The sequence below is a fragment of the Mustela erminea genome, chromosome 1, assembly GCF_009829155.1.
Source record: "Mustela erminea isolate mMusErm1 chromosome 1, mMusErm1.Pri, whole genome shotgun sequence".
Taxonomy (NCBI): Eukaryota; Metazoa; Chordata; class Mammalia; order Carnivora; family Mustelidae; genus Mustela; species Mustela erminea.
This window is the reverse complement of record NC_045614.1, coordinates 113,294,536-113,318,136: the sequence shown is the minus strand read 5'-3', so window position 1 is coordinate 113,318,136 and position 23,601 is coordinate 113,294,536. Positions and strand designations below refer to the sequence as shown.

The 23,601-nt window shown below is 36.3% G+C and overlaps 1 protein-coding gene across 3 annotated transcripts in view; it reads left to right on the top strand.

Annotated features, from left to right (window-relative positions):
- VPS8 (VPS8 subunit of CORVET complex) overlaps positions 1–23,601 on the top strand; it is a 247,363-nt gene that overhangs the window by 75,254 nt on the left and 148,508 nt on the right. For all 3 annotated transcript variants that reach the window (XM_032338603.1, XM_032338586.1, XM_032338595.1), the window contains 4 exons: positions 5,607–5,653; positions 13,217–13,439; positions 16,766–16,855; positions 19,815–19,866. In XM_032338603.1, coding sequence (XP_032194494.1) covers positions 5,607–5,653; positions 13,217–13,439; positions 16,766–16,855; positions 19,815–19,866 — 412 coding nt within the window. The remainder of the gene's footprint in view (positions 1–5,606; positions 5,654–13,216; positions 13,440–16,765; positions 16,856–19,814; positions 19,867–23,601) is intronic.

Below are 23,601 nucleotides of genomic sequence, written 5' to 3'. Positions count from 1 at the left end.
TGGGATTGGTGTAGTCCTAGCTTCATAGAATTATTTGTGAATTATTCCCTGCTTTTCAACTTTATGGAAGAGTTTGTACAAAATTGGCATTGTTTCTTCCTTAAATATTTAAGAGACTTTGCCATTGAAAGTATCAAGGCCTTGGGTTTTCTTTGTAGGAAGGTTTTTAACTACCACTGCAAATTTTTAGGAGTTATATATTTCTTCTATATTGGGAAAAAATTGCTCATGACATTTTAATTACCCTTTTTATGCCTGGAGAATCTGTAGTGATGTCATCTTGTCATTCTTACTTGGTTAATTTCTAATTTAATTCCATTGTGGTCAGAAAACATACTTCATATGACTTGAATCTTTTTAAATTTGAAACTTGTTTTATGGCCTAAAATACATAATCTATCTTAGTGAATGTTCTGTGTACTTGAGAAAAATGTATCTTTTGATGCTTTTGGATGGAGTGATCTAAAAATATAAATTTATAGACTTATTTAAAGCTATCAATTCAATATGTATCACTTTCATTATTGTCTTCATATGTAATCTTCAACTTTGGTATTCTTTCTTTGAAGAGTTTTAGAGAAGGTTTATTTTTAAGTGGAAAAAGTACCTTATTTTCTGATAGGTGATTGCTTTCTGGGTTTATTGTATCATGATCAGATAATGTTGTGTGTACTACTTTTGGGAGTTTATTTGGATTTTCTTTGTAGCCCAAGGTATGCAGTTTTCATTACTGTTCAGTGAGCATTTGAAATATAGTGCTTTGTGTGTTTTCACAGAGAATAGTTCAGTATCAGTCAGATTTTTTATAGATCTTTTAAATCCTTGCTCATTGTTCTCCACCTGATTTCTCATGGACAGTGAGAAGTAAAGTGCCTTTTGGATTGTGTTCTTTTCTCTATTTTTCCTTCCATCTTATGCTTTATGAATGTTAGCATTGTTAGCATTGTATAGTTTTGTTAGCTTTATGAATGTTAGCATTGTTAGCATTGTATAATTTAGTATGTACTATAGAGTAATTTAGCCTATAGAAATAGGAAGTTTATATTCATTATGATTTATTTATTCATGTAATTGCCCTTTTAGCCTGAATTTTGCTTTATCTGATAGAAATATCACACCTTTGGTTTTTCTTTGCATGGTGTACTTTTGCCTACTCTTTTACTTTCACTCTTTCTGGATCACTTTGTATTTGTATTTGTATTTGTTTACTACATAGACTTGGGGGGTTGCTTTTTTGAGATATCAGATTTTTGCTTTTCTCAGCAAAGATACTAAAAATTCTTAAGATTCTTAAGGGAGGTAAGCCAAATGTATTTTGTTTTTATATTTTCTCTATTTCTAATGTGTGCATGTACTTCTGATAATTGGGAATGTGTATTTAATTTTTTATTTTTTATAAACATATATTTTTATCCCCAGGGGTACAGGTCTGTGAATCACCAGGTTTACACACTTCACAGCACTCACCAAAGCACATACCCTCCCCAATGTCCATAATCCCACCCCCTTCTCCCAAACCCCCTCCCCCCAGCAACCCTCAGTTTGTTTTGTGAGATTAAGAGTCACTTATGGTTTGTCTCCCTCCCAATCCCATCTTGTTTCATTGATTCTTCTCCTACTCCCTGATATGAGGGAATGTGTATTTAATTCCAATGATTACCTTTAGGATCATAGCTAAAAGTATAGTTCCCCATGCAGTGATTAAAAATTAGCATACCTTTTCTTCTTCCTTTCACCTCCTTCATTACCACATTTTAACCATTATCTGAGTATTTGCTCTTGGACTGTTAAAACAGGCTTTTAATTCCAGTTTTAATTGTGAGCTTTAAAGGATATCTTTTGACTACCACCTTACAGATGAAGCCAGTGAATCTTTTCTACCTCCCACCTTCTTTCCTTTCTCCTCTCAGTTTGTCTTAATATAAACCTTTTACTCATCGTCAGAGGGTATCAGTTTGTTTTACTTTTGCTGTTAAATGTAGTTCGTGCTGATCACCATTGCTTTTGCTGTGGTCTCCCTGGCCATTTTGTCGTTGCTGAAGCTGTTTATGAAGAAAGGTTCAGGAAAACAATATTCTTTGAGTTGTTAAGTCTTCAGATTGTTGCACTCTAGCTTTTATGTTGAAAAACATTTTGGCTTTTCTTATGGATCTTGAAGATACTGCTCTCTGACATTTTGGCACTGAATACCACTGTGGGGGAAATAGTAAGCTTGGCACATGTTTTCCCCCCTTTCATAACTGACCTATCATTTCTTCTGGCTATTTCTTTACTACTTGTTGGAATCCAGTAACTTGACTGCACTGGGTCTCAGTGTAACCATTTTAAGGCCATTTTTTTCTGTAACATATGATGTGTTCTTTCAATACCTAAATTTAAGTCTTTCTCGCTCTCTGTTTTGTTGTTGTTGTTTTTGTGGGGGTTTTTTTTGTTTTTTTGTTTTTTTACTTTCAGGAAAGTTTTCTTGAGTTGTATCTTGAACTGTTTGTTCAATTGCACCGCTGGAGTTTTCTTATTCAGGAATTCCAGTTGTACATATATTGATGTTTTCTTTTTCTTTTCCTCCCTCTTCCTCCCTTGACACTTTCCGTCCTCTTCTTTCTCTCCCTCCCTTCTCCTCACATACCACCAAGTACTGCCTTTACCACTCAGTTGTCTGCAAGCTGGATGTCACCGATCACTGTACTTACTGTTTAATCAGGAACGTAAAACACCTACTTATTAAAGGTACCAATGATATTCAAATTTCTAAGTCCAATAAACACTTTCCAAATCTTATCCATCCTCAGTGCTGTATTAGAGTGACAATCACCTTTCCTTTTTGAAGGTCTGTATCCTTTAGCTATCTGTAACTGTGTGCCCTTCTGATTTGTATACCTTTGTGATTGGTCTTGAGTTGGATTTTGTTTCTATCTTCTGACCATAGTGTAGCTCTTAGTCTTAGTTCATTGTCCACTGGTTTCTAACTCTGTTTGTTATCCCAGGACAAGTTTATTCATATACATTGTTTCCTCTTATAACTTAGAAATCTATAATCCTTTTTTTTTTTTTTAACTGAAAAACATTTTTTTTTTAAAGTAATCTCTAACTTAGCATGGGGCTCAAACTCACAGCCCCGAGATCAAGAGTTGTATGCTCTCCTGACAGAATCAGCCCAGGCACTCCTAGAAATCTATAATTCTAAACCTGATGTTTTAGATTACTCAGTTTCTTATTATTCAGCATCTAAGTAAAGATGTTCCTAAAATCTGCCATAGTCCAAACTGCACTTAGTTTCTTTCTTCTAACACTTCTACCTATATTCCTTATTTCATTTTGTGACATCTTCATTCAGCTGCCACTTAAGCTAGAAACTTGGGAGTTATCATAGACTCCTTCCTATCCCGTCCAGCCCACAACCAATCTGTCACCAAGCTCGGGTTTTCCTTTATAAATAGCTCTTAATTCTGTCTGCTGTGTTTTAGGTCTACCTTCACTACCCTAGTTTAGTCCCCATTTCACTTTAACTGCTGTAATAGCCTTATACCTTCAGTCTTGGTTTTCCAGATACTCCCATCATAAAATCACTATAGTGATCTGTGCTAAATGTATGAATCTCATGATTTCAGTCTTGATTTCTCTCTAGTAAGTGTATCCTTAGTACTTAGTACTACGCCAAGCATTTCTTTAATTTTTGCATTTGGTAATTTTAAATATATTTAATAGTTTCTCATAATACTTGAACTTTTAAGAGTCTACCCCTGCTGTTTGTGGTTTCTGCTGATGTTTACTCATGGTGCATTATTTTGTCTGGTGCTTTAAAATTTTTTGTTTAGAACACATTTTCAATAGGTCTTTATCAGTAGAACTTATTTTGCCTGTGTTAAGTACTGTCTCCAGAGAAATTTTGAATTTGTTTCTCTTTCAAGTGCCCCAAGAGTATCCTTTCTCAGAATCATCTTTTATGTTCCATTTTTTTCTTGACTTTTCCTGTCCTAAGGAGACCATGTAAATTCAAATCTCAAATCTACCTACAAACAGTATATTGATTATAGATTCTCACAGAGTACAGATTTACCCCCACTGAGTCCAGGCTAAGACAGACAGTCTTTCTTGTCCTCTTCCTAGGTTTTTAGGCGGATCTCCCTCACCCCTTTTCCTTTCACTAAGGATGCAGCTTTTCAAGAATCCTGTTTTAGGAAGATATTTGTTTCCGTCTTTTAAGTTGCAAGCATCTAAGGTCTCAGCTTTTTTCTGACATTAAAACCCAAGCTCTTAATGTGACCAACAAATGTATAAGACAATCTCAGTGACAGCTGAACATTTATTGCTTTGGTTTTCAGTTCCCTTTTCATTTTTAGACTCGTATTGCCCTTACTTTCTTAGGAACTCAGCCATGTTTTGTAAGGAATTTTAATTAAATATCTAGGGAGATTTTTTTTCCCTCCAGATTATCTGGCCCACTGTATTCTCACACAGGGTTGACACTTGCTGTAACTCGAACACTTGTCACATAATTTTTCACATAACCTAACACTTTTCAATTATTTTAGTTCTGTTTTTGAAGACTCTAAATAAGATTTTAAATCTTGTTGTAAGACTAAAGGAAGCAAACTGGTCATGTATAACCTCATAATTGTTTCAGGATTATAGGTCCTTCTAATACCTCTCTCAAATAGTAAGGGTTCCTTGGTTTTATTTGTTTTGTCGAACAAGTATTAGCATGTGGTATTCTCTTCTTCACATAGTGCCTTCTCCCCTGGTGGTATTTTTTCCCTGCCTAGAACTTAGGCCTTCTAGGATTTTATTATTATTATTATTATTTTTTAAGGAAACCATTTCCCTGCAGCCAGCAGAAAATGAAAGAGTACTACTGAAATCTAATGCTTGGTTACTTGACAACTTCCAGTAATAATAAGCTTCTGTTTCTCTTGAAAAAGGCCAAAATTATGGGTTGCCATTCACTGATACAAGTCTATACAAAATGAATTTAAAGCAATCAAAATGTTATGAAACCGAGAAGTTAAATCAACCTTAAAATAGCTGGTTTGGAGGATTGTGACAAAATGCGGACAACCTTAATCACCTGAGCCACCAACAAGACCAACTGTGTTCTGTTTTCAATTTGATGTATTTTCTTCACATTTTTTTCTTTTCCTTTGCAAATTTTCTTTAAAAGGTAGTGAGATAAATGCATAGTTTCCACCTAAAATTTGTTATGTTGTTGTAAACTCCTTGTAAATTTGTAATATCTACCTATTTGACTTCAATAGCAAATTTACTTAATGACGTTCCCATGTTATATATTTAATTTCCATGTCTTCCTCTCCTCCCTCTTCTCCTGTTGCTTCTGTTAGAGATTTGCAGTGAAAACCTTAATGCATTAAACACTTCTTTTCTTAAATGTATTTAGGATAAATTTCCAGCTCAAATTACTAGGTAAAAGTCTTTTCACATTTTTAAGACTTTTGACTCCTAGCGCCAAATTACTTAACAAAAGCATGGTATAAAGTTCTATTCTCTCAATAATTTACCAGTGTCTTAAGCAGACCATTTTGATTATGTCAGACCAGTGGTCCATGGGACAGAGGTGTGGTGCTCATGCTTTCTTTATGGTTTCTCTTCAGGACATGGTGCCTGTCATCGTTGATTACTGCCTGTTGTTAGAGCGAAAGTAAGTATTCACTGCCTGCCAGATTCAATTATTTTGAACCCAGATTGCTTCTTGCTTATATTGTAATTTACTGTTATGAAGTCTATGAATTTGGATATGTTTTTTAAGAAAGTTTAATTTACAGAAATTTAATTAACAATTTTCAGTGCATTTATCTACTAAAACTAACTTTTCTAAAATAGATGCTGTGGGTGTATCATCTATGTGTTTGTGTGGCTGGATAGTGGAGGCAAACATAACTTACAGAAGAGCAATCCTACTAAAAGATCTTAAAAGTTAAAGTGTATGATTCATGTCCTGTATATATAGCCTCTTCGATGAGCTATCACTGAAACACAGTTTTACACACCACCCAAAAAAGGACAAAATTCAGAGTGCTTTTTCTGTTGGTTTTTACAGCCTTTTGTTGAAAAGATAGCTCTTGATTTGGCCTTGTGGGTTTAAATGGTAACTATACAAATTACCCGATCTCTGCTAGTTTACAGTTTTTTCACACTTAAAATAATAATATCTCCTCTCTTGCGAAGAGCCATAACAACTTTTCGTAACTTGGTTTTCTCTTTACCCCACTTTTCATACTCCCTTCCTTGTTACTTATCTTTTAAAGCAGCTCAATAGTTTATGGATTAGTTTTACATATTTTCCTTAATCTTCATAATTGCTGTGTAAGGTAATGTTTTTCTCATTTCCTGATGAGGAATTTGAAATGTAGAGATGTACTGAATACTAGTAAGTACTGGAATCAGTCCAGATCTTCAAATTGACATAATTATGAGATAAAATAAAGTACTTAAGACTGAATTTGTTTAGATTAAGAAGGAATACGTTTGTAAAATGGATTATTTCTACCTAGAATGGTACCTGGCACAAAATAGCTATTCAGTACATGATGGATGAATTAATGAAATAATTCTACCTCTTGGTCTGCGGGGTGACTTACAGTCGCTATTGTGGATAGGTGAATACTAATCTTACAGTGGTGTAGAGTTAAAATGGCCCCAGTAGTTGTAAGATGAAGGATGATATAGGGGAAATGAAAAAATGGGTTCTTTCAGAAATATTTTGTTTTGTTTCCAAAATATCTCTGAAAGAGAAACTTTTCTTATTTATATGATTTGAAAAGGAAATATTTCCAGCTGTATGTAATAGTCTATGGACTGGCTGAGAATGCAATAATTACTTCATTAAATCATAGCATATAACCTAGAAGATAAGATCTGGTCTGGGTTTTTAACCAAATTAGGATCTATTTATTATTTCTTTGCTTTTACCGACTTCTTCCTTTCCATTTAATTTCCCTGACTCCTTAGCATGTTACTTTTCAGGCTGTGTCTGAAACAAATACAGTATCTGTTGTTGGAGATCTCAGAGAGAAACTCCAGCAGTTATAGTATATTCCTAATCTTTAAAGGAAGGACGATCTCAAGGGTCCTTTTCCCAGCTCTTACCTTTCTCTCTCCTTCCTCCCACTCATACATACTAGGTACACTCAGACATGCCTACATCCAGGGATATTTTCCTGGGACTGTAGTGTAAATAGTATGACTTCCTCCTCTCTGGATTCCATTTTCAAAGGCTGAAGACCAGGGTGCCTGGGTCACTCAGTTGGTTAAGCATCTGCCTTCAGCTCAGGTTATGATCTAAGGGTCCTGGGATCAAGCCCTGTGTCAGGCTCCCTGCTCAGTGGGGAGTCTGCTTCTCCCTCTGGCTCTGCCCCTCCCCACATCATGCTCATGCTCCCACATTCTCTTTCTCTCTCAAACAAATAAATAAATAATCTCTTACCAAGAAAAGAGTGAAAGCTTCAATTGTGCATAACACAAATAAAATTTTACAAAATGTAGTATAATACTCCGCTAATTTCAGGTTACTTCTTCCACTTCAAGGGTCCTCACTTAAATGCTCAATCCTAGCCCCTTAATGTTTTTTATCTTAATATCTTTTGATAGAGTACATTGTTTTTATAGTCACCCCTTTTTCAGATACTGTTTCTTATGTGAGTCCAGTTATGAACACAATACACGTTCTGAACTGATTTTGACTGAGTAACGTATGAGTAACTATGATCACTGTTACTTTCTGTTACTTCCTAGAACCCCTATCCAGGAGTAACAGTAATTGAACTACCTTATATTCGTATTCCCATTTATACCTAAGAATTCTTTTGTAGTGTAAAATCCCTTTACTATGGCAGGAACCACATTTCTTTTTTTCTTTAAGGCATATTGACCAGTATGTTATAGACCTCTTTTTTTTGGTTAAAATTTGGTTTTATAGTCTTTTTGTGAATTGTTTAAAATCACAAATGACAGGAAATTCACTTGTACTTTTTGGAAGTTTTTCGAAGACTTTTGTTTGCATAATTTGATTTCTTTCGCAATTTCCTTTCAGTTTGGTAGTGTGTATTTTCTTTTTAGTATAGACAAAAGATACATCTTAAGCTTTATGTAGGACATTTAATGATTTGTCATTTTGCCTATAAAATGGTAGGCATAATTTCAGTTTATTTTGAAAATAGGTCCAGAGTTTACTTGAACTATAATCATAATTTTGAACATTGTTTAAAAATAGGCTTTGTGGGGCGCCTGGGTGGCTCAGTGGGTTAAGCCGCTGCCTTCGGCTCAGGTCATGATCTCAGGGTCCTGGGATCGAGTCCCGCATCGGGCTCTCTGCTCGGCAGGGAGCCTGCTTCTCTCCCTCCCTCTCTCTCTCTCTCTCTCTCTGCCTACTTGTGGTCTCTGTCAAATAAATAAATAAAATCTTTAAAAAAAAAAAAAAAAAATAGGCTTTGTTTTGGGACGCCTGGGTGGCTCAGTGGGTTAAGCCACTGCCTTCGGCTCAGGTCATGATCCCAGCATCCTGGGATCGAGTCCCGCATCGGGCTCCTTGCTTGGCAGGGAGCCTGCTTCTCCCTCTGCCTCTGCCTGCCATTCTGTCTGCCTGGGCTCGCTCTCTCTCCCTCTCTCTCTGACAAATAAATAAATAAAATATTAAAAAAAAATAGGCTTTGTTTTTAAATGTGAATTATATCTCAATAAAGCCCTAAGACAAAATAGGTGCTGTGTGATCTTGACCACTTTGAGCTTATATCACTGTAAACAGATATCCAAAAAGAAGATACCGTTCATATGACTTGAATTATGTATAAATCTGAACCAGAAATATTTCTGTTAAATCTAAAGTGAATCAGAAGTGACATTTAATAGCCAGGGTGTTTATTTATTCTTGTTCAACATTAATATTATTGTTTGAGAAAGATCGTAATTATCAAGCGTGGTTGAGAAACTGGATGTTTTAGATCTGTTTTCTTTTATTTTTTCTTTTTTTTTTTTTTGTTTATAGATTTTATTTATTTATTTGACAGGCAGAATCACAAGTAGGTGGAGAGGCAGGCAGAGAGAGAGAGAGGAGGAAGCAGGCTCCCCGCTGAGCAGAGAGCCCGATGCGGGGCTCGATCCCAGGACCCTGGGATCATGACCCGAGCCGAAGGCAGAGGCTTCAACCCGCTGAGCCCTCCAGGCGCCCCTAGATTCTTGTTTTCTTGATAACTGCATGTTACTATTTTAAACATCAAAGCTAGGGGGAAAAGATGCTTTTTTATTTTATAACAGCTATATTGAAATATAATTCAGATACCATAAAATGCACCCTTTCTAAAGTGTATAATTCAGTAGGTTTTTTTTTTTTTTTTTTAAGATTTTATTTATTTGACAGATCACAAATAGGCAGAGAGGCAGGCAGAGAGAGAAGAGGAAGCAGGCTCCCTGCCAAGCAGAGAGCCCAATGTGGGGCTGGATCCTGGGATCATGACCCGAGCCGAAGGCAGAGGCTTTAACCCACTGAGCCACCCAGGAGCCCCTAATTCAGTAGTTTTTAGTTGATTCACAGAGTTGTACAACCATTACCAGAATTGAGTGCCTTTTTAAAGGAAAGCTTCACAAACTGTGGTACTTAAGTCAGAGAATAGAGCATTTTGAACATAATTTCTTAGAATTTATTTTAACTTTGCCATTACTTTTATAAATAAGGAGAGCAACCCAGATCAACTTTGAGTTTATTAAGTCTTGCTCACATTGACAGGGGATTTATTTAACCAGCTCCGGTTATGTATGTCATTCAGACTGGCAAGTATTAAGGATTAATGCTCTTGCTCCCTTTCTGACAGTCTGAGTTTGTACTTAAAATCAAAGCTTACTTTTTAAGATTTTTAAAATTGCAAAATTGATAATGCACAAAGTGAGTTTGGCCATTTTCTCCTTCAATTTGATGTTATGAATGGTAAGCCCCAGATAATGTCTTTAATATGAGCATAAACGTAAAGTGAAGTTATGTAGAAAGAAGACCTTTTTGGCTCTCAGTTACTCAGAATGGATTTTGTGTTACAGTGGCTGCAGGGTGGCTAAGTTTGAAGCGATAAACAGCAGTTTGAAGTTAGGACTTCAGGAAATCGAGTCAGCACCCTGGAGTATAATTCCTAAATATAGAAAGAAACACAAGAGCTAAACACTTTTGTTTTTTGTATGTACTTTTCTTTCTTCTTCCTTCCTTGATGATCTAATAAATATTCTCCCAAAATGATGAGAACATGTTTTTGAATTTTATTTATTGATTGATTGATTGATTTGTTAAAGTAGGGATACCAATAGGAGTTGCTGACTTTTATTTTTCTTGCGTCTTTATTTATAGGCTCTGACTGGTTAACAAAGAAACATATAGTTTTGGCCATTAATCTTACTAGCATTACATGCTGCTGTTTGTTACAGGACTGCCTGCTTTGTCATCTTTTATGCTCTGTTTACTAAATTTCTCACTCTTTAATTTTCCTCCCTAGGGTTTTTGGTATTGAACTAAAATATATAATTATCTTCCCTAGCATGTTGTTTTTAACAACACATTACAGAGTGAAAGTGCTGGCAAATATGGCATTTTCTTTATATTCATTAGAGTTACTTTGTTACTCTTTATCTTTGTTGCAATAAAGTTTCATTAATCTCAGTTTCTTTTACTTGGTTAGTAATTGGTAATCACAAAAATGTGATGGACTATTGATTAAAATGAAACTTACATGAGGAATGTGTAACAGAGGGGAAAATGGATGTAAAAATTACATTTGTGGATATGAGGAAAAAATAAATGGATATGGATTTCCCTCCCAGGATATTGCATATACTGTTTATCGAAAAGTGGCATGTGCTTCTGGTGCATTTGTAGCCAATTCTCTTTACATCTGTCCCTTTCCAGGACTTCACATGAGGCAAGGATCCAGTCCTGCTCCTTCCAGATTCTTTCTTCACCTTTTTGTGGACTTTAGGATAGACTGAACCTGCAGAGGAACCAGCTACCACTTTTCACAAGTGACATGATGCACATATAAGGAGATAACACATTTAGTAAAAAATAAACAGTCTTAACAGATAAATAGAATTAGCCTAGTTCTTTTCTTTTTTTTAACAATTTATTTATTCCTTTGAGAGAGAGATAGCACACGTGTGAGTTGTGGGGGAGGAGCAGAAGGAGAGAATCTTTAAGCAGACTCCCTTCTGAGCACAGAGCCCCAACAGGGACTCAATCTCAGGACCTAGAAGGCCATGACCTGAGCACAATCCAAGAGACGGATGCTCAACGAACTGAGGCACCCAGGAGACTGAGCACTTGTTTTTTCTTAAACAACAAAAGGGAATGAATGAATTGGGCAAATGATAATAAAGTAGTACAATGTATGAATGGGAACATGGAGAACATTGAGTTTTGCCAGTCATCAGAGAATTAAGAATAGTGTTATTTAATTTGTACTTTTTCAAAAAAAGATTTTATTTATTTGACAGAGAGAGAGCACAAGCAAGGGGAGCTCCAGAGGGAGAGGGAGAAGCAGTCTCCCCGCTGAGCAGGAAGCCTGATCCCAGGATCCTGAGATCCTGACCTGAGTCAAAGTCAGACACTTAACCTGCTGAGCCAGCCAGGTGCCCCTCATTTACACTTATTAAATTATCTGGTAGAAAAACCAAACATAATTGTTGATGAAACTGTACAGTTCTACATTGCTGGTGGCAATATAAATTGGTGCTGTGAAACTTTTTGAAGATCATTTAGCAATACATTTTGAATTGCCACAGAATTTTTCACATCTTTTGACTTAAAGTGAATTTCTAGAAGTAGAATGAGGAATTAAGTCCCCCAAATGGGAAAGACTAGGTGATGTTCATTGTGGCATCACTCATGACAGTAAAATACTGGAAGTAAGTGATATATCCAACACTTCAGGAATACTTAAGTAAATCCCGAAGTGTCAGTTTGGCGAAACATTTTGAGTTAGACAAAATGGTAAGTTTAACAGTAGGTAGTATCTTAGAATGGTGCTTCTTACATAATGTTGCAGAAAGCAGAATTTGGAATTCTCTGATGAGTATAAAATTATTTATGGACTATTTGTAAAAGAAATATGGAATAAATATAACAGTTATTGAGTATGGGGCATTTAGATTAATTTAAAAATTTGTTTCTGCAATAAGATAGATTCTAGATATATTTTTTTAAATGAACATTTTCTCCCTCTTCATCAGTAATCACTATCCAAACCCTTTGGGAAACAAGGGATAAGAACTAGGTAAAGAGGGGCGCATGGGTGGCTCAGTGGGTTAAGCCGCTGCCTTCGGCTCAGGTCATGATCTCAGGGTCTTGGGATGGAGCCCCGCATCGGGCTCTCTGCTCAGCAGGGAGCCTGTTTCCCTTCCTCTCTCTCTGCCTGCCTCTCTGCCTACTTGTGATCTCTCTCTCTGTCAAATAAATAAATAAATAAAATCTTAAAAAAAAAAAAAAGAACTAGGTAAAGAAATATATTGACTTTGGAGATCAGTTGGGAATATTTAGGTATCAGGAAAGAAGAAAGGATAAATTAGGAATAGTCCTTTTTTTTTTAAAGTAATCTTTACCCCAAGATCAAGAGTTACATGCTGTACTGACTGAGTCAGCTAGGTATCCCTGGAATAGGTCTTTTTCATATTTTTTCTACTTTGTCATGTTCACTATACTACCCACTGACATCACCATTGTCTTTAAGAAGCAGTGTGGGGTACCTGGGTGACTCAGTGGGTTAATAAGCCTCTGCCTTTGGCTTAGGTCATGATCTCAGGTCCTGGAATCGAGCCCCACATCAGGCTCTCGAGAAGCTCAGCAGGGAGCCTGCTTCCTCCTCTCTCTCTGCCTGCCTGTCTGCCTACTTGTGATCTCTCTCTCTCTCTCAAATAAAATCTTAAAAAAGAAGAAGAAGCAGTGTGCCATAATAGACTCAACAGAGGATTTAGGTCAGAAGGCTGAGTTGAGATTCTGATTCTATCACTTGTTGGCTATGCGACCTTCTGCAAATAATTTATTCAGCTTTTCTTGGTTGTAAAAATTCATTAAGATACTACATATAAAATGTTTTTCACAATATAAAGCTCTATGCTAGTATTGTTACTGTTTTTGTTAAACTTGTCAATTGAAATAGGAAAAAGGAGAAACAGCAGACTGAATTTAGTGAATGCTCAGAATATTCCAAAAAGTGTTTTTTTTTTTCTTTTACAGGGATCTTTTATTTAGCCAAATGTATGACAAACTAAGTGAGAATTCAGTGGCCAAAGGAGTGTTTTTGGAGTGCCTTGAGCCATATATTTTAAGTGATAAATTGGTGGGGATGACCCCACAGGTAATGAAAGACTTGATTGTTCACTTTCAAGATAAAAAGTTAATGGAAAATGTGGAAGCCCTCATTGTACATATGGATATCACCAGCCTAGATATTCAGCAGGTGAGTTTATAGAAAAATCACTAATATACAGAATATACACCATTCCTTTATTGATTATACTTGTCTGACTGATTGGGCCCCACTGTCCCTTCCATCAACCCCATTTATTTACTGAGCACTTTTGGTAAGGTGTCTCTTAAACTTGTATTTGTCAATATATTTCTTAGGACTGTTCCTTAATGAAAACAGGATTATGAACTCCTGCGAGTCAAGAGTCTTCTATTCCTTTGACATCCCCCACAGCACCTGGCATAAAGTTACATTTGGTAGTTGTTCGGTAGATGCTTCCTGACTGACCCTTCTTCATCCATTTGTTTGTTCACTGGTACAGTTTTCACCTGCAAGTGAATTTCAACTCTGAGTACTCTTGTGTGAATAAGGGGTATTTTTACTTCTCAGAGTACGATGCCATTTTTCAAAAAGCTACTTTTTGTGTCCAGAGTTGATAACTTTCATGCATTGAGTTTTGAAATGCACGATATAGTATAAGAAGCAAATTACAGGATGTCTTGGCTTGATCAGCCAGCCCATTGTTTGTAAACATACCTCCAATCTGTCTGAGGTCTCCACAATAGGTTTCTTTGGTCTTTAACTGAGGAGCAGTATATACTTTGCCTTAGACATTTCACTCTTAACGCTTGAGTTCCGTATTAGTCCTAGTAATGTGCATGCTCCTCCTCCAGAGGCTCAGAGGTGCAAAGATGCTAATAAGTAAGCCCTGTTGAGCTAAAATATGGATGACTTAAAAGATTTTGGGAAGACCAAAAGTAGTAGTTTGTTGTTGTTGTTGTTGTTGTTTTAATGTGCAAATTCACATAAAGTAAACAGCTTGGAGAAATGGTTCTTGTTTTCTTCTTGGAAGCTCTTTATGAATGGCTGTGAGTTTGCAAAGTAAAGGTGGATCCTCTTTTATGTATTCCTTTCTGCTGTATGGGTAATTTGACATAGTTTTCATGTCAAGTAATAGTTCCAGTGATTTGAGAGCATGCTGTCCATCTAGTTTTATTTACCTATCACCCATCACCAGTATAAGAGAAATTTCTCATTTCTTGTCTTCTCAATATTTTTAGCTTTTCCCCAACATTATGTAACTATTCTGTAATTTTTTTTTTTTTTGGTTAAAAAAATTTTTTAAATCTTCTTTTCAGTTTCCTTTCTCTCCATAGAAGGCTTTCTTCCCTGTGGGTTACTGCCCGATGTCACGCTTTCCAGTCACAGCCAGAAGTCTCGAAAGCATTGTTTAGGTTGTACTTCCATTTTTCCACATCCCAATAACTTTCCAGGCTTGCTTTCGGTGGAGTCAGCAGTGCCCTCCATGTCCACTATATCAAATCTAATTTTTCACATTTTACTTACTCTTTCTGTATCATTTGTTTGTTAATTCAAGAAGCGTTGATTGTCAGGTTCCGAGGGGCTTCAGTGACCCTAGTGGACAAAACTTACCCTCTCAGAGGCTTACATTTTAGCCCAAAAGTTTGAGAGTAAACAGATAAGGCAGAAGTATTAAAAAAAAAAAAGTGATGTTAAAAGTCAGGCAGTATATAGAAAGAGAATGTGAGACTATCTTAGATTGCTTAACTGCAGAAAATCTTCCTGAGGAGGTAACATTGAGTCTGAAATCCAAATGACAAGAAGAAATCAGTAATGCAGAGAGATCTTGGACAAGATTGTTCCAGGTAAAAGCAACAACTAATGCAAAAAATAAAAAATAAATGCCTTGAATGTTAACATTACAGATAAAAGGCAAACAGGTTGGGAGCTTGCTTGAAAGAGAGATTTAGACCTTTCAGAGCAAGGTATAGCTTTTCCCATTTTATTCTGGGAATTTAAGGATGATACTTAGTTTTTTGGTGTGAGATAAATGTGGATAGTGATTCCTCTAAGAAGATTGGAAAACTGGGTAGGTCTAAGTTTGAGAGACAAAATCAGGAGTTCTGTTTTGCCATTTTATTTTGAGATAGCTATTACACATTCAGGTAAAGATATCAAATAAGTGGTTGGATGTATGAGTCAGAGGGGATGTAAATATGTTAGTCATCTGTAGAGATGTATGAACACAGCTCTGGCTGAGAGAGGGTAGTGAGATGAGAGAAGAGGGCCCAGAGTATGCTTTAGTCTACAAAGACACTCCCATGACCCTTTGCTTCTGTTTTTCCTCTTAATTCTTTTGCTGCTCCTTATTCTCCTTTGCCACCCTCTCCTCGTCTGCTTCAGCCCTCTTCCCTCTACGCTGTAGTATAATATAGCCTTCATAGGAGCGGGATATAGGGTACACTGCAAATCGTCACCGTTGCTCTTCTAAATAGTTTCTGAAATTAATTTCTCTCCAGCTTTAAACACTTCAAGCTTCTTGCTGCCTTGAGACTTTCATCTTTACTGCTTCAGCCTGCATAGTCCTTAGATTCCATCTCTGCTTTTGGCTTATATATGTGCATTCTTTTGGCCCTTGCTTAAATATTGCTTCCTCAGGGGTGACTTGAATACTCCATTACACCAAATCCGGTTCCTTTGTAACACATCACATTTGTAAATGAATTAAATGTGTAATTGAGTATCTCCCCCAGTTGGAGCTCACACCATTTTGTGCCCCTCCCTTCTTTTGGTTAGTGTCAAGATGAACAGTAATTCTGTAAGGGTATAGACCAAGTCTGGGTTTGTTTGATGCTAGCAGGGGGCCTGAATATAGATGTTCAGTAAATAATTTGTAGAGCTATTGACCAAGGATAAAATGAATATGGAAAAGGGGTGGATAGAGAAAAAAAATAGACATTGGGAATGTTTAAAAGTAGCAATTGTATAATTAAAAGTAGTATTGAACTCCAACAACTCTTACCCTGGCATTGTGTTTGAGTACTGTTCCGCCTTGAACAACACGATTTTGAACAACACAGGTCTGTTCATATGTGGATTTCTTTCAATAAATACAGCACAGTAGTGTGAATATATTTCCTCTTTCTTATGATTTTCTCAATAACATTTTCTTTGTCCTACTTTATAGTAAGAAAACAGAATATAATACATGTAATGTATGAAATAGATGTTGCTCGACTGTTAATCATTAAGACTGCCGGGCAGCTGTAGGCTATTAGTAGTTGGGTTTTGGAGGAGTCAAAAGTGATATATGGATTTTTGACTGTGCAGGGGTTGGGAGGGATCAGCACCCCTAACCTCCATGTTGTTCAAGGGTCAGCTGTACTTCAGTTTTTTTCAGAGAAGGACTAAGAAAAATTAGGGAAGAGTACTTGTTTTTCTCCACTGTTAAAGCTCTAAGGAAAATAATTGGTGAGACCGAATTGTATGGAATAAGCAACTCTTCTTTTTTACAGGTAGTTCTCATGTGTTGGGAAAATCGTCTGTATGATGCTATGATCTATGTCTACAACAGAGGCATGAATGAATTTATTAGTCCAATGGAGGTAAGATACTTCCAAATTTGGACACATGTTTAATACTGTCTGTTAATGGCTTTTTCCTGTTATCCATTTCCTTTGAATGGTTTCTATTTTCATCCAGTTGCTTAATTTCTTGTAGATTTATTATTTGACCTGCACCCATTTTAGCTTGGGACTTTAAGTACCCTTTAATTTCATACCTTCTGCCATTGCTTTCTTTTTTATCTGCATAAGTAGGTATTTAAATCCCAGGAAACAAATAGAATTAAAGGTAATGCTTGCCTGTTAGACTTTAGTTGTTATTGTTGTTGTTTTTTAAGATTTTTGATATTGTATGTTTTCCAAAAGGTATAAGGAATTTAGTTTATATACTTATTGTTTGTGGTAAATGTACTATTGAGAAATACTCTTTGTAGATACATTGTGCTGGAGGAAGGTCCTGATAACGGTGAAAGATCATTCTTTGTTAATTGCTGATTTGTTGCTTTTCCCAGTTCAGTGTTTACAGCATGCATCAGAATTTATTCTCCTTACCACTAAAAAGCATTTGGGCTTATTTTAAAAAGAACCAAATGCCATATCCATCTCGTTATTTGCCTTAAATTGAGGACAGAATTGTAGATAATGGATTGTGGATTTATATAGTACCTTGCCAGCCCATTGTTTTGTTACAATGACTAACCTGGCTCATCTGCGGAAGGCATCCAAGCAACTTTTTTTTGTTTTGTATATTTAATGGCCATCAAAACTGTCTTCCATATTACAAAGCCAACAGGTATCTTGTGATATTCTAGGCTTTCTTAAATACACTTGACTGGGTAGGTGAATATCACTCTAATTCAGTACTCTTCCAGTTTGGGTTGCACCTCTCTTCTTTTGGTCAGTTTCCAGAATGAGTGCCACAGCCCTTTTCCCCTGGTTTTGACTTTGATTGTGTGTCTAGTAAGTATTACTTACACTTACCACCTCTCAGCTGCTTCCCCATCAAAGTCCAGTACTTCCCTGGAAAGAGAGGTCGGCTGCATCCTCAGTGAGGCCCAGGACCTCTCTGCACATAAAAAATATTTTCTGTCTCACTGCTAAACCACAATTAGGAAGAATTAATGCAGTTTCTGTGAGATACCCCCATTAGATGGTCCACTGAGGGAAAGTCCCGAGAAATTCCTAAAGAATCCGGGGAGATCTGTGGGAGGACAAAGGGTCCCCACATGGGCCACCAAATATGAGGCATCTCGATTATGGGGGTCTCCTGATCAGATGGGGGCAGCCACAAAATGTAGGGTTACTCTGCTTGGATGGGGGCCTGTGGTGTGGCGTCTGAGGCAAAAGACTTCTCCTAAGAAAAAACAAAAGAGATGAAAGTTTATTAAATACACTGCAAGGGAGTGGCAGGCAAAGGAGAGACTGCAACAAGGCAATGGTGAGGGGCCACAGTTATATGGGTATGTTTGGAGTTTCTCTTTTTTGGTAACCTTAGGAACTGTGCCTTGTTGTAATTGGTCAGTTAGGGCCGGTGGCTGTTTCAAGGAGGGTCACTTAATGAGACTGTGTGCACCACCTGTTTGCATTCTGCTCAGTAGGAGCTGTGGGCCCTTTGACCTTGATCGGATTTCCATTGCTTAAGCCTGTTGCCCAAAAGTGGCCTCGACAATTTCTAGTTTGTCTCAAAATAATCCTTAGAAACAGATTCTGATTCAATACATTCTATGGTGATAAAAATGATTGCGTGGTTTTTGTTATAGGGCTTTTAAAGTTTTAGTTTGGCGTGTGTGTTTCATTCTTCAAAGTCTGGTTTGCATTTATACCTATACATCTCAGATGGACTGCTGAGCTCTTAAGGGTGACTTGTTTTGTGTTAAGAGAAGTTTTCAAGTTTGATGATTTTCCGAAAGTGCTTGGTATTTGTTATTAAATAGTGATTTGGATAGGTTAGCTAGGAATGGGAGGTTAATCCGGGCACTCTGTGATTCCTTTTTTATAATTTTTTGCCCACAGGGAAATCACTTGTCCATGTTTAGTTACTTTTGTACTTAAAGAGGTCTAAATTAAAAGGTGCCCTGCCTCTTGGATATTTTCTAGGTTTTCTAGAATGACAGTGTCATCACATTTAAGATGACGACCACAGTCTGAAATCTTTCCTTAGTTCTAGCTTTGGCTCCTTCTGAGATAAAAGTAGTGCCTTGTGTTCAGAGGGGAAACTTTACCTCTAGCAATTTAGATCCCAGAGGTGGAGGGAGGGCTGAGAATTAACTGACCAAAGACAGCAGAAAAGATAGTTTATTCACACAAGTACTAGGAGCACTTAGTAAAGGGTACTTTACTGTATAGCCGGAACTAAAGCTACCAGTTTAAGTTTAACAAAATGTGGGGAAGCAGGGAGGGACTTAGGGTTTCCCTGGGAAAGAAAATATGGATTGGTTTTGGGGGCTCTTTGATGCTACTAAACAGTTTAATTTGCATTTCCCAGTGTTAAGGGTCTGTCCTCTCCCAAACAGGGAACTCCCTTTGAGGAAGGCCAATGTAGTTTTGTTGTCAATTTTACCATTTCCAGAGATTGTACTTTAGTTTAAATATTGTTTCCTTTTGTGTCTACTGTTGTTCAGATGTTTTCATTTTAAAGTAATCTTCATTACCATTTTGGTAGGCTATTAATCCTTTCACTTACTATTTTTTTAAAATAAAGCATTTTGAATAACCTAGGGATATTTTATATCAGAAATTACAATCCCAACAAAGACCTTCATCTAACTGGTATTTATTAAATAGTTTCTTTGAGTGAGGAATATGAGACCAGTTGTTTCCCCAGTGATCTTCGATAATAGTTCATGGCCACATTACAAGTTTTTATATATAATCTCAATAGCAAATACCTAATTCAGTCAGAGAAAGGTGATTAATAGTATAAGATTCTTGATTATGTCTTTGAAAATGTAATTCTTTTTTGAAAATGATGGTGATTGTTTTCTTCTTAATTTTAATGCAGAAACTTTTCAGAGTCATTGCTCCTCCTTTGAATGCAGGAAGGACGCTAACAGGTATTAATTTTCTAAGTCTTTTTTCCTCCTTTTTATATTTTAAGATATTTAAATTTCATGAAATTGGCCAATTTAATGTATACAGTATGAATAATCTTATATAATCATATAACCACCGCCATAATCAAACTATAAAAAGAGCTAAAGTTCCTTCACACTGAAGTTTCCCAGGGGATGGACATTTGACTTGCTTCCAATTTAGAGCTGTTCTTCTTTTTTTTTTTTTTAATGATTTTATTTATTTATTTGACAGACAGAGATCACAAGTAGGAGAGAGGCAGGCAGAGGGGGTGGGGAGCAGGACCCTGGGACCATGACCTGAGCCAAAAGCAGAGGCTTTAACCCACTGAGCCACCCAGGCACCCTTAGGGCTGTTCTAAGTAATGTTGCTACAACATGTGTGAACAAGTTTTGTTTCTGATTAAACTTAGGAGAAAATTATAGAGTTGCATGCAGTTGTAAGAAATGGCACAATAGATCATGTATACTCTTTACCCAGTTTCTCCCAGTGATAACATCTTGCAAAACTAAAGCATAGTATCACAATTGGATATTCACATTGATAAAGTCGAGATACAAAACAGGTACTATGGTAATAACCATAGTATGCTTTATATTGCTTTTATCCTCCATCACTGACCCTTAGCTATGAATATGTTTCTGTGTGGACATATGTGTTTATTTTTCTTGGCCAAGTATCTAAGAGTGGAATGGAGAGACTATATTGTAAATACATGGTTTGCTTTCTAAGGTACTGCTACTTGGTTTTTCAAAATGACTGTAACATTTTGCATTTCTATCAGCAATATATGAGACTTCCAGTTGTTCCATATCCTTGCAAGCACTTGGTACTGTCAGTCTATAACTCTGAAAAATTTTAGCCATTCTGGTGGGTGTGTAATGGTTATCTCGTGATTTTAATTTTTATTTCCATAGTGGTTAGTGATGTTGAATATCTTTTCATGAGCTCTTGTGCCGCACCCCCCACCCTCCACCTTGTATGTGTGTATTTTTTAATCAGTTAACTCTTTAACACTCTTTTGGAATTAGGGAGGAGGTATTCCTGGGCTTCATATTAGTGGGTTGTAAAAATTCCAAGTGAAAGAGCCTTTGAGTTCTTTATGTAGTCTGGAAATGAGCTCTTTTTCAAGGTTAGTTTTGCAGAATTTTTCTCCCAGTCTGTTGCTTAGCTTTTCATTTTTCTTAACCATGTTTTTTGTAGAACAACAGTTTTTAATCTTCATTAAGTTTACTTTATTCATTTTTTCTTTTGTAGTTTTGGACTTTTGGTGTTTAAGAAATCTTTGTCCAATTCAGTGTCATAAAGATTTTCTCCTCTGGTTTTTTTTTTCTATAAATTTAATAGTTTCAGCACTTATATTTAGGTCTGTAATCCATTTTGAGTTAACTTAATTTTCCTATGGGATGCAAGGTAACGTTCAAGGAATTTTTTTCCTTATAAAGCTATCGGTTTCTTTACCATTTTTTGAAAAGATACCTTGTTTCAATTGGCACCTTTTTTGTTTAAAAAATTGGCAAAAATGTAATTTTGTCAAAAATCACTTGAAAATATAAGTCTCTTTTTGTGCTCTTTGTTATGTTTCCATGATATATACGTCTGTACTTAATGCCAGGAATTTACTGTTCTGACTGTTGTAGCTTTATAGTAAGTCTTGAAATCAGGTACTTAGATCTCCCAACTTTTTCTTTCTCAAAATTGTCATGACTAGTCTATGTCCTTTGTCTTTACATATAGCCATTAAAGTCAACTCATTGCTTTCTTTTTAAAAAACAGAATTTTGTTTGAGATTGCAGTTGACCCTGTAAAATAATTTGGGGGATATTGCCATCTTAACACTGTTGAGTCTTCTGATCTATGAATGTGATATGTTTTTCCATTTATTTATTTTTTTTTCTAGTCACTTTGGTTTCCCAAGTTCTGCAAAAAGGCAGCTGGGATTTTTATAAGCATGCTTTGACACTATAGATCAACTTGGCGATTATTGCTGTCTTAACATCATTAAGTTCTCCAATCCATGAACATAAGATCTCTTCCCATTTATTTAGGTATTGTTTAATTTTTTTCAACGATGTTTTGCAGTTTTTCAGTGTGTAAGTCATATACTTCTTTTGTTGAATCTATTCCTATTTTACTAATTTTGATGCTATTATAAGAGGAATTGGTATTTTCATTTCATTTTTGGAATATTATTTGTGATTGTATAGAAATGAAATTGATTATTGTTTATTGACCTTGTATCCTACATTCTTGCTGAATTCATTCTAACTTTTTAAATGAATTCTCTAGAATTTTCTGCATATATAAGATCATGTTTTTTTGTAAACAGAGATGGTTTTACTTCTTCCTTTCTAATCTGAATGCTTTCTATTTCTTTTTTCCTTCTTAATTGGCTTGGTTAGAACCTCCAATATACTATTGAATAAAGTGGCAAGAGTGGACATTTTAATCTTTTTCGTGATATAAGAGAGAAAGCATTCAGTTTTTCATTATTTTAATTTAATTTAATTTTTTTAAAAAGATTTTATTTATTTATTTGACAGAGATCACAAGTAGGCAGAGAGGCAGGCAGAGATAGAAGAGGAAGCAGGCTCCCCGCGGAGCAGAGAGCCCAATGTGGGGCTTGATCCCAGGACCCAGGATCATGACCTGAGCTGAAGGCAGAGGCTTTAACCCACTGAGCCACCCAGGCGCCCCTCAGTTTTTCATTATTATATATGCTATATACTGTGAGTTTTTTGTAGATGGCCTTATCAGTTTGAAGAGTTTCATTCTTTTCCTAGTTGGATGAGTGGTTTTAATATGAAAGAATTGGATTTTATCAAATGCTTTTTTTTGCATGTATTAAGATAATCTTGTGGGTTTTGTCCTTTATTTTATATGGTCTATAAGATTTGGTTGATTTTTTATATTAAGCCAATCTTATATTAGGCTAAATACCCCTTGGTATTTAGATATACCTGATGGTGTATACTTCTTTTGTAGATGCTATTGGATTCAGTTTGCTGTTATTTTTTATTTTTTTTATTTTTTGAGGATTTTTATGTCTGTATTTATAAAGGATATCCTTTAGTTTTATATTCTTTCCATGTCTTTTTCTGGTCCTAGTATGATGTATACTTGAAACTTGGTATAACGGCATCATGGAATGGTTTGGGAAGTGTTCTCTCTTCTGATCTTTGGAAGAGTTTATGAAGGATTGGTATTCTTTTTTAAATGTTTGGAAGAATTCAGGGGTGTCTGGGTGGCTCATTTCGGTTGAGCATCTGACTCTTGGTTTTGGCTCAGGTCATGATATCAGGGTTATGGAATTGAGCCCCAGGTTGGGCTCCATGTTCAGTGGGGATGGCTAGAGAGTCTCTCTCGCTCTTCTCTTACCCCCTCCCCAACTCATGCTCTCTCTCCCCCTCCCTCCAAAAATAAAATAAATCTTTTAAAAAGGGGCATCTGGGCGGCACAGTTGGGCAAGTATCTAACTCTTGCTTTCAGTTCAAGTCATGATTTCAGGGTCATGGGATTGAGCCCTGGGTTGGGCTCTTTACTCAGCACAGAGACTGCTTGGGTTTCTCTCTCCCTCTGCCCTTCTCCCCCACACTCATGTGCTTGCTTTCTCTAAATAAATAAATAAATCTTAAAATGTTTGGTGGAATTCATTAATGAAGCCATGTGAGCCTAGGATATTCTTAGTTGGAAGTTTTTAAGTTCAGTCTTTTTGC